Source organism: Artemia franciscana, chromosome 17, assembly GCF_032884065.1.
Source record: "Artemia franciscana chromosome 17, ASM3288406v1, whole genome shotgun sequence".
Taxonomy (NCBI): domain Eukaryota; kingdom Metazoa; phylum Arthropoda; class Branchiopoda; order Anostraca; family Artemiidae; genus Artemia; species Artemia franciscana.
The window spans coordinates 14,977,170-14,991,143 of NC_088879.1; the positions used below are offsets into that span (position 1 = coordinate 14,977,170).

At 35.9% G+C, this 13,974-nt stretch overlaps 1 protein-coding gene across 1 annotated transcript; it reads left to right on the forward strand.

Moving 5' to 3' along the window:
* The first annotated feature begins 12,705 nt into the window (after positions 1-12,705).
* LOC136037492 (uncharacterized) lies at positions 12,706-13,569 on the forward strand. Its single transcript, XM_065720208.1, has one exon. It carries the CDS (start codon positions 12,706-12,708, stop codon positions 13,567-13,569), a length of 864 nt encoding a protein of 287 aa, XP_065576280.1.
* Positions 13,570-13,974: the final 405 nt, after the last annotated feature.

Sequence of the window (13,974 nt, forward strand, 5' to 3'; positions counted from 1 at the left end):
AAGCCCCTGGGTTTGGCTCACACACTAGTCAAAACTATAAATACAGATTTTGAGGAAATTCGGAGAAAAAAAAATCTGAAGCATATCTCAAGCATTCCTTATTCCGAGAGGTATCAAGAGAACATAAATTTCGGTTTTTCATCCATAAGTGAACGAGATGTTTGTGATCGCCCAATTTTGTCCAGTTTGACCCCGACCTCCCCTGTTTAGGTACAAACTAGCTCAGCGGTCGGTAGACTACTTCTCGCGAGCCAGATACAATTGTGTTACCGTCAAGACGCGGCTCTTGAGAACCCTTTATGAGTCTATAGTATGCATTTCCTACAATAAAAACGAGTTGCAAAAGAAATAACAAGAAACAAATATAATATTAATTAAATAATATTAAATAAGTATAATTCAAAAATAAACTTCTGTTTACGAACCAGTCAACACAATTAATTCGAAATTTGGTGTACTCCACACAATTTTTGCCCACACTTTGACCCGAGTGTATTTTTAGGTTTTGTTAGCGGTTTATATTCAAAAGAATTTTATGTTAGACCTGTGAGCAATATTATTGCTCTACTGTCACACCTATCCCATCCCCTTTTGCTATCAAACTACTTATGAGAGAAGTTGTACTTGGAGCTTGCCGGGCAAAAAATGAAAGAAAATAGCTCGAAGACGAGCTCTCAGTTTAAGAAAAAATAAAAAAAAACAAATTTTTTTTAACTAAAAGTAAGGAACGACATTAAAACTTAAAACGAATAGAAATTACTTTGTACATGAAAGGGGCTGCTTCCTCATCAACGCCCCGCTCTTTACACTAAAGTTTGACTCTTTCTCTTAACTCTACTTTTTAAAACAGTAAAAAACTTTAGGGGAAAGTCCAAATTCCTTAAGAATGACCCCTGAATCACAAAGGCCGTAGAATAAATAGTTGAAATTAATAAGGTTACTTTAGCGTAAAGGGCGAGGTATTAGGAGGAGGTGAACCCCTCATATGCGTAATAATTTCTGTTCGATTTAAGTTTTAGTGCTGCTCCTTACTTTCAGTTGAAAAAACTTTTTCATATTTTTTCATTGTTCTTTAAAAAAATGCTATAAAAAATCCTGCACCTGCTTCATGGAAATTTTCGACCCCCCATGAAAAATTCCTCCATGGAAAGATCCCCCGCATAACACCCACCCCTCAACCCATCCAAAAAATCAGACCAAAAAATCCTCCTGAAAGCGTCTGTACACTTCCCAATAACCATTACTATGTGTAAACACTGGTCAAAGTTTGTAACTTCCAGCCCCACCCACGAGGACTGTGGAGGAGTAAGTCGTCCCAAAGACATAGTTATTAGGTTTTTCGACTATGCTGAATAAAATGGCTATCTCAGAATTTTGATCCGGTGACTTTTGGAAAAAATGAGCGTGGGAGGGGGCCTAGGTGCCCTCCAATTTTTTGGTCACTTAAAAAGGGCACTAGAACTTTTCATTTCCGTTAGAATGAGCCCTCACACGACATTCTAGGACCAATTGGTCGATAGATCACCCCTGGGGAAAAAAATAACAAAAAAAAAACAAACAAATAAACACGCATCCGTGATGCGTCTTGTGGCAAAAAATGCAAATTTCCAAATTTTTTAGATAGATGCTTAAAACTTCTACTGTAAGGTTCTCTGATACGCTGAATCTGATGGTGCGATTTTCGTTAAGATGCAATGATTTTTAAGGGGTGTTTTCCCCTATTTCTAAAATAAGGGACATTTTCTCAGGCTTGTAGCTTTTGATGGGTAAGTCGAAACTTAACGAAACTTATGTATTTAAAATCAGAATCAAAATGCGATTCTTTTGATGTAACTATTGTTATAAAAATTCCGTTTTTTAGAGTTTCGGTTACTATTGAGCCGGGTCGCTCCTTACTACAGTTCGTTACCACGAACTGTTTGATATGCTATAGTCCAGTGACAGCTTTTATATGATGTAGTCCTAAATATGCAGCTATATGTTTTATTCGAAATCAGTGCACAATCCGTACAACAGAATCAAGTTTTTTATTAATAAATAAATAAAAAATGTCGATTGCTAGCTATTTGATGTTAGCGATCATCCCAAAATTGGAATTTTTAATAATTTTTTCTTTGCTTTTTAAACTACATGGGTTGTCGATAACTGGCCTAACCCAAAGAGTTAAGAGAGCGTTAAGTGACCCGCAAAGGAGTCAAGAGTTGGTTCTTAAGCGATTTAACATAAAAAAGTAGCGGTTAAAAAAGACCAATTGGTCGATAGATCACCCCTGGGGAAAAAAAATAACAAAAAAACAAACAAATAAACACGCATCCATGATCTGTCTTGTGGCAAAAAATGCAAAATTCCATATTTTTGTAGATAGATGGTTGAAATTTCTACTGTACGGTTCTCTGATACGCTGCTCCGATGGTGTGATTTTTGTTAAGATGCAATGATTTTTAAGGGGTGTTTCCCCCTATTTTCTAAAATAAGGGACATTTTCTCAGGCTCGAAACTTTTGATGGGTAAGTTGAAACTTAACAAAACTTATGTATTTAAAATCAGCATCAAAATTCGATTCTTTTGATGTAACTATTGTTATAAAAATTCCGTTTTTTAGAGTTTCGGTTACTATTGAGCCGGGTCGCTCCTTACTACAGTTCGTTACCACGAACTGTTTGATATGCTATAGTCCAGTGACAGCTTTCGTATGATGTAGTCCTAAGTATGCGGCTATATGTTTTATTCGAAATCAATAAACAATCAATACAACAGAATCAAGTTTTTTATTAATAAATAAATAAATAAAAAAAAAATATCGATTGCTAGCTATTTGATGTTAACGATCATCCCAAAATTGGAATTTTTAATAATTTTTTCTTTGCTTTTTAAACTACATGGGTTGTCGATAACTGGCCTAACCCAAAGAGTTAAGAGAGCGTTAAGTGACCCGCAAAGGAGTCAAGAGTTGGTTCTTAAGCGATTTAACATAAAAAAGTAGCGGTTAAAAACTACTAGCGTTGCTGACTAAAAAAGCCGAAAATTGGATAAATGACAGAATTGATCGAAATATTATAGAATTAAAGATGTATTTTTGTGATAATAAATCTGTATTTTCTAATTATAATTGTATGCCAAAATTGCTGCTTAGCTTAGCCTGCCAAATCCTTAGCCTATTTGACTTTAAGCTAATAGGCCTGCTGGCGATAGTATTCTGCTAGCCTTTCTATATATATATATATATATATATATATATATATATATATATATATATATATATATATATATATATATATATATATATATATATATATATATATATAATTTTTTTTTAGTGCTTGGGAACACAAGTATACAACAACCTAAACTGGCTAAAATAGGAGCAAAATGCCAAACGCTAGGTAATTCTGATGATTTTCTTTTCTACAGCAGTGCCAACTTACGCTTTCCTAAGTTTCCCTCACTCTTTGGTCTAGCCAATGTTCTGAAGAAATTTTATTGCTGCTGCTTATTCCATTGCTGCTTATTGCATTCCATTGCTACCTATTCCATTGCTGCTGTAATCTAAACCGCAAACGTTTCTCTAAAAAGTTTAACCTTGCACTATCCCCAAATAAAAAAGCTCGCAGAGCTGCTTCCCCCAAAATACCTCTCTGGCTATCCCTCATAATAACTTTTTTTTTTATGGCTCATGGGTTAAATAGTTGCACACCGTCTTTAACAAGCGTATATACAAATTTTCACTACTAATCTTCCCATTAGTAAAATTTCTTGTTTGGAAGTCTACACAGCAACCTCTTTGACTATTAGAAGGCAATAATTTTCAACAATTGATAGAACCAGTGATTTAGTATTTAACAAAGCAAGTGTTATGAAACTCTTTAGAAATCATCCTCTTTTGAAATACCAACTTTATTAAATTTATGTCAGAGACCCCTATAAAGATTACTTGCTTGACTTATGACCTCGACCTTATTACTTGTAAATCTTGTTTGCAAAGATTGGTAAGCATGTAAATGCGGAAGCATAGGGAAGCCACTTGGGTGCCATAAAATAAATAAACATATCGTTCGATGCACCAGTGCTATGGCAACTAAATAGACAATAACTGTTTTATCTATCGCTTTTGTCACACGGAAAGTTGAATGAGAATTAAGTCGAATCCCCTGTCTTAACTAGAATAAACTTTCCAAGAAATTATGATTTTTGATTGGGTCTGACCCTTGTCTTAACGATTTTTCTTTTAACGAAAATTACTTGTCTGGTAAGTAGACATCTCGACTTTATTGCTTGTAAATCTTTCTTGCACAGACGAGGGATAATAAAAAGCAGCAAAAACAAAAAAGATTATCGAGGAATGAAATATTACGATTTTCATTAAGTGTACCATTTTGGTTCCACAGAAAAAGATTAATTGCTTCAATGCAATTTTGCTATGTCAACAAGACAGACAAGAAGTACATTATTTACATATATTTGTCAAAAGATAGGTTGAAAGGGAAACACAAGTTGGTTGATCCCATTATGACATATGTCATAAAGGGACATAAATCATGCGTCGAAATCCCCCCCCCCAATTTCTTACCAGCCTTTATTATATGGAAGCAGCGATCGAAAAATGTCTGGAGAGGGCTTCTTTGAACGGAAGTCGCAATATCTTGTGCCGTCTGAGAGGCGAGTCGATAGAACTCCAACATTATTATAATTAAATAAAAATAACAAGTTTTGTTAAACAGAACTAAAAAAAGAAACTATGTTTCGAGTAGAGAAACAGACTGACAAAAATTATAATGAACAATAAACTAAAAGTAAAAGAAATACTTATTGGTCTTAATAAAAAATGAAATAAAATAAACCTATAACATAGCTTACCGAAATAAAACTGATACTCAACTCAAACTCCAAACGAACAGAGATTACAAGATATATGAACTGACAAGCTGTTCCCTTTACTCAAATTATAGCGCAAGTGTTAGTCATGCTTTGCTGAAAGAAAAATAAAAATAATCTTTTTTTAGTTCTTTCAGAAGAGTTATTTATTCTAACCGAACGATTCAGGGGTCATTCTTAAAGAATTGGATCAAAATTTGAACTTTAGCGTAAAGAGTGAAATGTTGACGAGGGGACTCTTATATTTTATAATTTCTGTTCGTTTTAAGTTTTGATGTTGCTCCTTACTTTCAGTTGAAAAAATAAATTTTTATTTAGTTGTTATTAGTGAAAATGGTAAATACAGCGAAGATGTAAAAAAAAGAATAGCCAAAGACCGGGGTATTTTTCGTAGTTGAAAAATAATTTGAAAAGTAGAAAGATGTATTTACGAACAAAGATTAAAATAGTGGAAACTACACTAAAGACAGGGATCAATAATGATTATGAATCGTGTACATTTCAAAAAGCAGAGCAAGATTTTTTTTTTTCCAAATAAATTTTTTGCAGATGAACTGTTTAAGGATAATTTTAAGTATCAGCATAAGTAACTATAAGTCAAACAAAAGCTTAACTAAAAACGTGACCTTATCCCATTTCCTAAGACTATAATGAAAGAAACATATAGACGGCTGGAACAAGTTTTATAGGTGAAGGATAAGAGACTGCCAAAGATTGCTCTTTTTGGCCATCCATCTTGGGCCAAATAAAAAAAGTTGTCTCTGAAGCTTTGAACAAAAGCAAAGCTCTGAATAGACTAAGGTGGAAGAGGAGAAAGTGTAACTTTTTGGGCAATAGGCAACCTTGTAGTGATCAGCGTTCTAACGCTTTCAGATACATTGTGCCAGTATATTTGACCATAAACTGTACCATGTAGATATTTTCGAAGACCACACTGCCTTTCTATGATGCACAAATAACAGTTTAATAGAGAAAAATGCTTTTATTTGACGCTATTTTGGCATTGCTTTGTTTTTTTCTGCTACTAATACTAAAAACTCACCGTAGCACCAAGCCGCCTGAGGCCAACACACCTACGGTCACTCATCCTTCTGCTCAATCTATTCAAGGCCTCCCTCTTTACACCCTCTCAGGAAGTTCCTATTTCCCTTAAATGTTTATTCATGACATCCTACCACCCCAGATGAGGACGACTTGCTTTCCGTTTATCCCTAGATGGCTGGCCAAAAAGGAAAATATTCGGCAATCTGTCTTCCTTTATCCTCAGAAAATGGCCTAGCCATCTCATACTTTCTCTCATTATAACCCTAAGAAGTAGGATTGAACCATATTTCTCGTGCAACCTACTGTTTGAAGTACGGTCAGTCAGGCGGGAACCCAGAACAATCCGTAGGCAATTTCACTTGAAAACATCTAGTAAATTTTCATCTATTTTTTGGAGCATCCATGCTTTAGAGCCATATTAGACTACTGTCATCACTGTAACTTCCAATATTCTAATCGGTTTGCAGAATTATCTTCCTATTCTTCCGAACTTTTTTCAACTGTAAATAAAACATCCAGAGCCTTGGGTATCCTACTTTTAACGTCTTCACCGTTCCCACCGTTCTTTACTAGTAATACTGCCAAGGTAAGTGAAGCTGCCCAACTGATTCATCTTTTCATTACCAAACGTCATATTTTCATCCTTACTTATTCCTAGCCTTAGTGACTTAGTCTTCTTAAAATTCATTTTTAAACCTATTCTAGCACCCTGAACTCACAAAACCTCTGAAAGCTCATTCACTTTGCTCACACTTTCATCTAATATACTTAAATCATCAGCATAATCTCCACCATAATCATCAGCATAAAGTCCAGGAGAGTTTTCCCTCCCCATTTGATTCCGTGGTCTCCAATTGCCTTTCCTGTGCTCCTTAAGACAAATTCATCAAAATGATTCATATAAAATATAAAGGGGGATAGAACACAACCCTGCCTAACTCCTGATTTAACACAAAATCAACTACTAATCTCATTTCTTACTTTAACCGCAGCATTATTATTCTCGTGCATAGAACAAATCAGTTTAATGTGTTTGTCTGGTATATCCTATAAGTATAAGACCTTTGCTAAAGCTCTTCTATCAACACAATCGAACGCTTGCTCATAATCTATAAGACTGGTGACCAAAGGTGTTTGACAACGAAGACACCTCTCAATTATTAACCTACGAGTGAAAATTTGGTTGACACATTCTCTACCTTTTCTAAAACCGCACTGTTCTTCTCTTAAAACTTTGTCTACATGATCTCTCAATCTAAAAGTTATCATATTACTAAGTAATTTGCTACCTAGAAAGGCCAGACCAATGCCTCGATAATTACGACACTCACTCTTGTCACCTTTCCCATACAGTGGTTTGATTAGAGTTTTCTTAAAATTATTAGGCACTTCGCCTTTTTCAAAAATCATATTCATAATCTTCAGTAGCTTATTTCCAACTTCAGAGCCCCTATACTTAAGAAACTCATTTACAACACTATCAGCACATGGAGCCTTATTATTTTTTAATCCTTTTAGTTCTGTCGTTAATTCTTCCTCACAAAACAAATCTTCCTTCACATCCTAGGCATTACAAACTTTTCCATTTTCATCTATATCTTTCCCTGCAACTGCATCTCGGTTTAGCACATTTTCAAAATGTTCCGCCCATCTTTCTCTAACCCTTTCCTTATCTCTGATTTTGGCCCCATTCCTCTCTTTAACTGGGACTAGCCCAGATACCTTCCCAGCCTAAACAAGACTTAGCAGCTTCCTTATGCATCATGAGCCCTACTCCCTACTTATGTACCCCATCCTTCCTGCCTGAGCAAACAAATTCAGTGTCACCTGATGTCATGCTTCCTACTCCTTGGATATGGGTTTCTGAAACTCCTAATGAGTCCATTTCAAACCGTCTGAATTCGTCAGTCAAAATGTCGATACGTCAGTCATTTTTTAACGTCGTAACATTCCAAGCTCCAATTTTCATGTTTTTCAAACCATTGAAATTATTTTGGCCTCATGAAAAGCAATGATCCCGTATACCAGTGCAGGACGGAGACCGACATATCTTCTGAAGTCTACACCGAGGCACTTAGGTCGGTTTAGAACCGGACAGCAAGAAGCCCCTGGGACCTTAACTGTCAAATAAAAAGATTTATTCATATTGAACTGTTATTTTTAAAACTATACCTCAAGAGAACATTAGGTATCATGTGAAAAATAGGTTAAAACGTGCAACTTGTGTCATCCATACATAACCAAAAACTGGGCAACACTGTTTAGTTATGAGAGTCTTAACCGGGCACATTACTTGATTCCGACGTGGTAACACAACAGACTTAGTCAAAGCCTTGGTATTCCATATGTTCCAGCTATTCAATTATGTGCTCCTATCTTCTATTCAATAAAAAAAGTTTTTCTCTAATTTTTTGTCAACTGAAATTAAAAAGCAACATTTAAACTTAAAACGAAGCGAAATTATTCTGTACAGGAGGGGACTTCCCACTTCTCAATCCCTTACTCTGTGTGCTAAAGTTTTCGCCTAAAATAAGCTTTACATTCGAAACACACGGCCCTAGTGTTTCAGGAATCGTTCTTAAAGAATCGGTTTAAAAAGTCAAAGCATTGTGTAAAGAGCGAGGGACTAAACAGGGGGAAGTCCCCCTTTATACCAAATAATTTCTGTTCGTTTTAAGTTTTGATACTGTTCGTTACTTTCAGTTGAAAAAGCTTGTTATTTATTTAATTTCGGATCGTATTTCAGATCAGGTCAACACCTACCACCCCCTCCGTGGCAAATTTCTCCGACAAGATTCCCTCCACGAAAACTTCTTCCTGTAGGAAACTCCCCCAAGGAGAAATTACCCCACGTAAAATCCCCTCACTGCTAGAAGTCCTCTCCAGACAGGTCCACATGCAAAATTCTCCTTGCCTTCATTTGAAAAAAAAATTCTAAGGAAAATTCGTCCTGCAGAAAAACTACAGAAACACCCCCCCCCCCCCAGATAATTCAATCCCCGCTAAAAATTACTCTCGGACGATTCCTTCAGATCACTCTCTCCACATGTAAAATTTAGCAGCCAAAGAGAAAGTAAGAAAAATAAATATAATTTCGTATACGAATTCTAAAAAACTTTACCCATGCAAAATTTTTCTCTGAAAAATTTATCCCAGAACGTTCCCCCGTGCAGAAAATTCCACCTTTGGAAGTCATTCCCCAGTGAAATTTTCTCTAAATTTTCAGAGAAAAGATGCTTTATGTAAACAATAGGTGAATTCTGGAAATAGTAATTTGACCTTTCGACTGTGCTGAGCCAAGCAGACATCTGAAAATTCTGATGGGATGTATTTGTGAAAAAAGGGCATGGGAGGGGGCAAATTTGCCCTCCAATCCTTTTGGTCACCCAAACAGAGAACTAGAACATTCAATATCCACTCAGACGGACCTGAGTGGATATTGAATGACCTGAGTGGATATTGAATGGTCTTAAAAAATCTTCCGATTTTTTAAGACCATTGGTTCGATACAATCACCACCAAGAAAAAAACAATATAAAATCAGGCAAACATACAAAATCTCAAAGAAGATTGAAACCTCTACAGTATAGTCCTCTGATATGCTGACTGTAAAAGCATGATTTACTTCAAGATCACTCAACTTTTTAAGGATGTCCCCACCCCCTTTTTTCAAGAATCAGAAAATGTTTTCAGGATCTTTGCTTTTGATGAGTAAAATTAAACTTAATGAATTGAATATACTCTGAATCAGCATACACAGCCAATCCTTTTGACGTATTAATTGTTATTAGAGTTTCCTTTGTTAGAGTTTTGGTTATTATTGGGATGACGCATTCTTTTCTTATAGTTCGCTGCCAGGAACAGTTTGATGACTCTGATTTCAACAAGATTTAACTAGAGCGACCAGCTGTCTGATTCCGAACATTGCATTTTCAGTATCAGGAATACGTTATTTTTATATTAAATATATCATTTCTAACGGAAAATCTGTCTCATCCTGCCAAACACTTCCTTTCTCAAGATAAAAAAAGAAGAATCATTAAATCTTGAACTCGTCAATATGTTTTCCTTCCTAACTATAAATGCTTACTGCAAGCAATTATCACCATGTATATTCTGAAGGAATACGAGAAACCGCACGTAATATATATTTTTTTAACAACAACATTTTTTACGATTTTTTATGGGTTTAACTATTGATTAAATTACATGCATTTTGAGTTTCTTGGGCAATATTTTTTCTTTTATCATAATTTCGCATACTTTGCTGTTTCGTTTCGTGTTGGTAAGAATTGCTTACGAGAATTAAAAGTAAACAGGAATTTAACTTGGTTTATCATCAAAATTTAGTAGTAATTGCCATACAAATATACTAACCACCATCTTATCACCATCATACTAAAGCACCATCTTCACTGCTTACAAGAAGAAAGCTGGCAATTTCAAGAAGAATCAGTTGCGTCATTCTTTTTCATGATAGATTTTTTATCAACGTGTTGATGATTTTATTTGCAGATTGGTGACAACCCTGTTTTGTGTCTGCACGTTGCACTTCCTGGATGAAAGAAATATGTGTCTCTTTATTTTTGACATTGGTGATAAATTTGGTAACTTCATGGTCAACCCTCAAAATAGAACTTACAGTAATTAAGTTCATTCCCATCGTGAAACTCTCAGTAAGTTATTCGTCTTTTCCGTTTTAAGTTTTTAGCATATAAACAAAACACTGAGTCATCGATTGAATTACATAATCGAAGTAAGGTAGGCAGTCAAGTTTGAATTAAACCGCAATGTGGACTAGTACAAAGTCAAACATCAGACGGAATACACTAGCATTTCCTTAGTGAAGAATATGTCTCCCACGTAATTCTATTTTATCTGTTTTCCCCCCGATCAAGTTGAAACTTTCAAGAGATATTGGAGAGGGAGCCAAATAAACCTCAGATTTTGACTGGGAGCGGGGGCTAATTTCTTTTTGTCTGCAATCCGTTAAAAAATTTTTCGCTATAATCCCCAATGGGACCTTTATTCAAATTGGGGATTCGGGGTCAAAGTATGTTGTCAATACCTGTCAATGCACACCTGTTGTAGCTATGTTTGAAATGTATGGTGACTTCAAGAACTCACATCTTCTACCAAAACAACTAAAAAGAATACAATAAACAATGCATTTCTTTTTGATGAATGTTCACTTGCGTGGGTGAAAGACCCAAGATACCGCCGCGTGTATATTGGAAAATCTTCCAAGAAATATCTTGGAAAATCTACCCATTTAGAGTCTCAGTTTTGCTTTCAAGGTGTGAAGACCTCTTTTGTGATGGGATTTGCGGGAAAATGCGTATGTTCATTATTCAGCTGTGAATAGTGTTAAGAATCACATCACACTGTAGACAATTAAGTGCAGAACGGGACACCTAAAGATCTTTCACATTATTCAGACTAATCTGCGTACAAATAAAAAAATTAAAAATAAACAATCTTGTGAATATTGGAGATCCGAGAAATGAACATGGTTACTGATAACCGGGTTTGACTCTCACTTTCTCCCAATTGACAGTGGCAATGGCTTCGGGCATTGATGCGGCTAATCAAAATGATGACGAAATTCTTTGTCCCGTCGAAAAACAAAAAAAGTGTCTCTATGTTATTAGGTCTGCTGAAAGAAGTTTTCGGAAATGTAAAAAAAGTCCCTGGCGGGAAGGACAAAGTCAAAGAAATATGCGACCGGATCCTCGTTCTACATCAGAATGTTATAGAAGAGAACTCAGAAGCACTTCGTAGAGAGAATCGCCACCTGCCAATAATTGTGAAACTGCAAGAACGTATTGGAGACCTAAATAAAACACCCATTTCTATGCTTGGAGTTGCACAGCCGACTTTGACCTCATCCCGTTCGTTTGCATCTGCAGTACGTGGCCAAAACGTTTATTCGGTCATTCTTGAGCCCGTAGAATATGACAAAAATAGGGATAAACATCTGGGCCGTAATAATTTACAAAAGCTGACCAAAAGTTTTTACCAGGCTATCGACAAAGACAGTAAAAATTTTGCTGTGAAAAAGACAGTACCTGCGAAGAACGGAAAAATTATATTTGAACTGGGTTCCGAGTCCGATGCAGAAGAGGCAATTTCTGCATTTAACAAGAAAGTAGAGGTTACAAAATATAAAGCTGTGCAAGTGAAGAAAAAGTTGCCGAGAATAATCGTATACGACGTCACGGAGTGTGAAGATGCCGAATCGTTCCACACAGAGCTCTTGCGAAGCAACGATAATGTAAAAGATATGGTTGATCATGGTGACCTACTGAAAGTTGTCACAATGTTGTGGAAAGATAGAAACCGAGCTAATGTCGTACTTGAAGTTAGCCCAAAACTCTGCAAGTCCATCCTGTTAAATGGTCACGTGAAACTTGGCTTCTTGTTGAAGCGCTGTGAAGACTATGTGTTCCTAATAAAGTGTTCAAATTGCTGCTTTTATGGCCACCGAGCAACTGAGTACAGAGGCACGCAGTGCTGCTCTTTTTGCATGGGTAACCATTCATTTATTGATGGCCGAAAATCATTTTCTGATCGCCCATCGTGCCGTGCTTGTCACCATAGCAAGACCATTGGAAGCCCGCATGCGTCGTACGAAATTAAAAAGTGCCCAACTGCACAAAAGATTATAGCAAAACTGAAAGACAGGATTCTGTATGACGAGGGTCAATAATGTTGCAATCAGGCAGTGTAAATGATGTGAATAAATCATAGTCTTTCATCCAGATTAACTTGCAGCATTCTTTCCATGCAATGGTGCAGTTACAACAAACCCTTGCAGAAAGAAAGCCAGATGTTGTTCTGCTGCAGGAACCCTATGTTAATAAGTTCGGAAAGCTTTCGTGTATTCCAAGAGAATACGATTGTTTCTCGGATATTGATTACGATAGGAGATTTTTTAGTGCAGCTGTTTTAATTGAAAAATGTTATCGTGCAGATATTAATTATGATGATTCGTCTAATGAATGTGTAACTGTGTCTATTTATTTGCCAAGTCATAAAGTTATTGTACCGTCAATATATTGTCCCCCATCAATTCAGTCAGTATCTGATGTAATAGCTGTGACTGATAGGTTAAGTAATCATAGTAATCATGTTGTTGGTGGTGACTTTAATGCTAAAAGCCCGATTTGGATGACATATTGCAATAGTGATCGAACAGGAAAAGAATTAGAAGATTATTTTGCTAATAAGAATTTAGTTGTTATAAATGACCCAGATGTGCCGACGTATTACGTCAGCTATTCTAGCCCCGATGTCACAGCTGTAAGTTCTAATCTAGTTCAGTTTGATAAGGAATGGACGGTTCTTTCGGATACCCCGTCATTGTCTGATCATTTTTATATTTCTTTTGTAATAGTGTTAGATGCTGTGCAAGGTGTAGAAACTTTCCCTCAAAAGTATGATTATAGTAAAACAGATTGGGGAATATTTAGTTCAGTTTTACTTAGTAGAATAGATGATGTGTATTCGCTTCCTGTGTCGTCTGTACAAGAGATAGATGTGGCTGTTGAAAGTTTTAGAAAGGTGATTTCTGATGCCACTGCTGATTCGACCTGCTTATTTTTGGTAGTAAAAGATCAAAAAAGTATGCTAGGTGGTGGAATCCGGAATTGACAAGATTAAGGCACATTTATAGAAGGAATTTGAGAATTTATAAAATTTTAGATGATTTAGAAAGTGAAGTAAGTATGAAAAATTCCCTTAAAGATTATAAATATAAAATTGTAAGAGCTAAGAGAGAAGATTGGAAAAAGTCTTGTGAAGAAAGAGCTAGCTTTGATCCATGGCAAACTATTCACAAGATATGTCAGTCAGATGGCGGATGTATTCAGCCTGTGAATGTGTTAAAAGATGATGGTAGCAGAAGTTCATCACTGAATGAAGCAGGTGATGAGCTTTTGGCAAAGTGGTTCCAAAAAGATGATAGTGTTAATGATAATATGTTCCATTCTGATGTGAGACAACAAGTTCAAAATGTTACTTCTGGAGTAGATGAAATTAATGCTGATGTTTTAAAAG

What these genes read in the sequence shown, in the direction of transcription:
- LOC136037492 (XM_065720208.1), top strand. Translation starts at nt 12,706, where the DNA reads ATGGTGCAGTTACAACAAACCCTTGCAGAAAGAAAGCCAGATGTTGTT.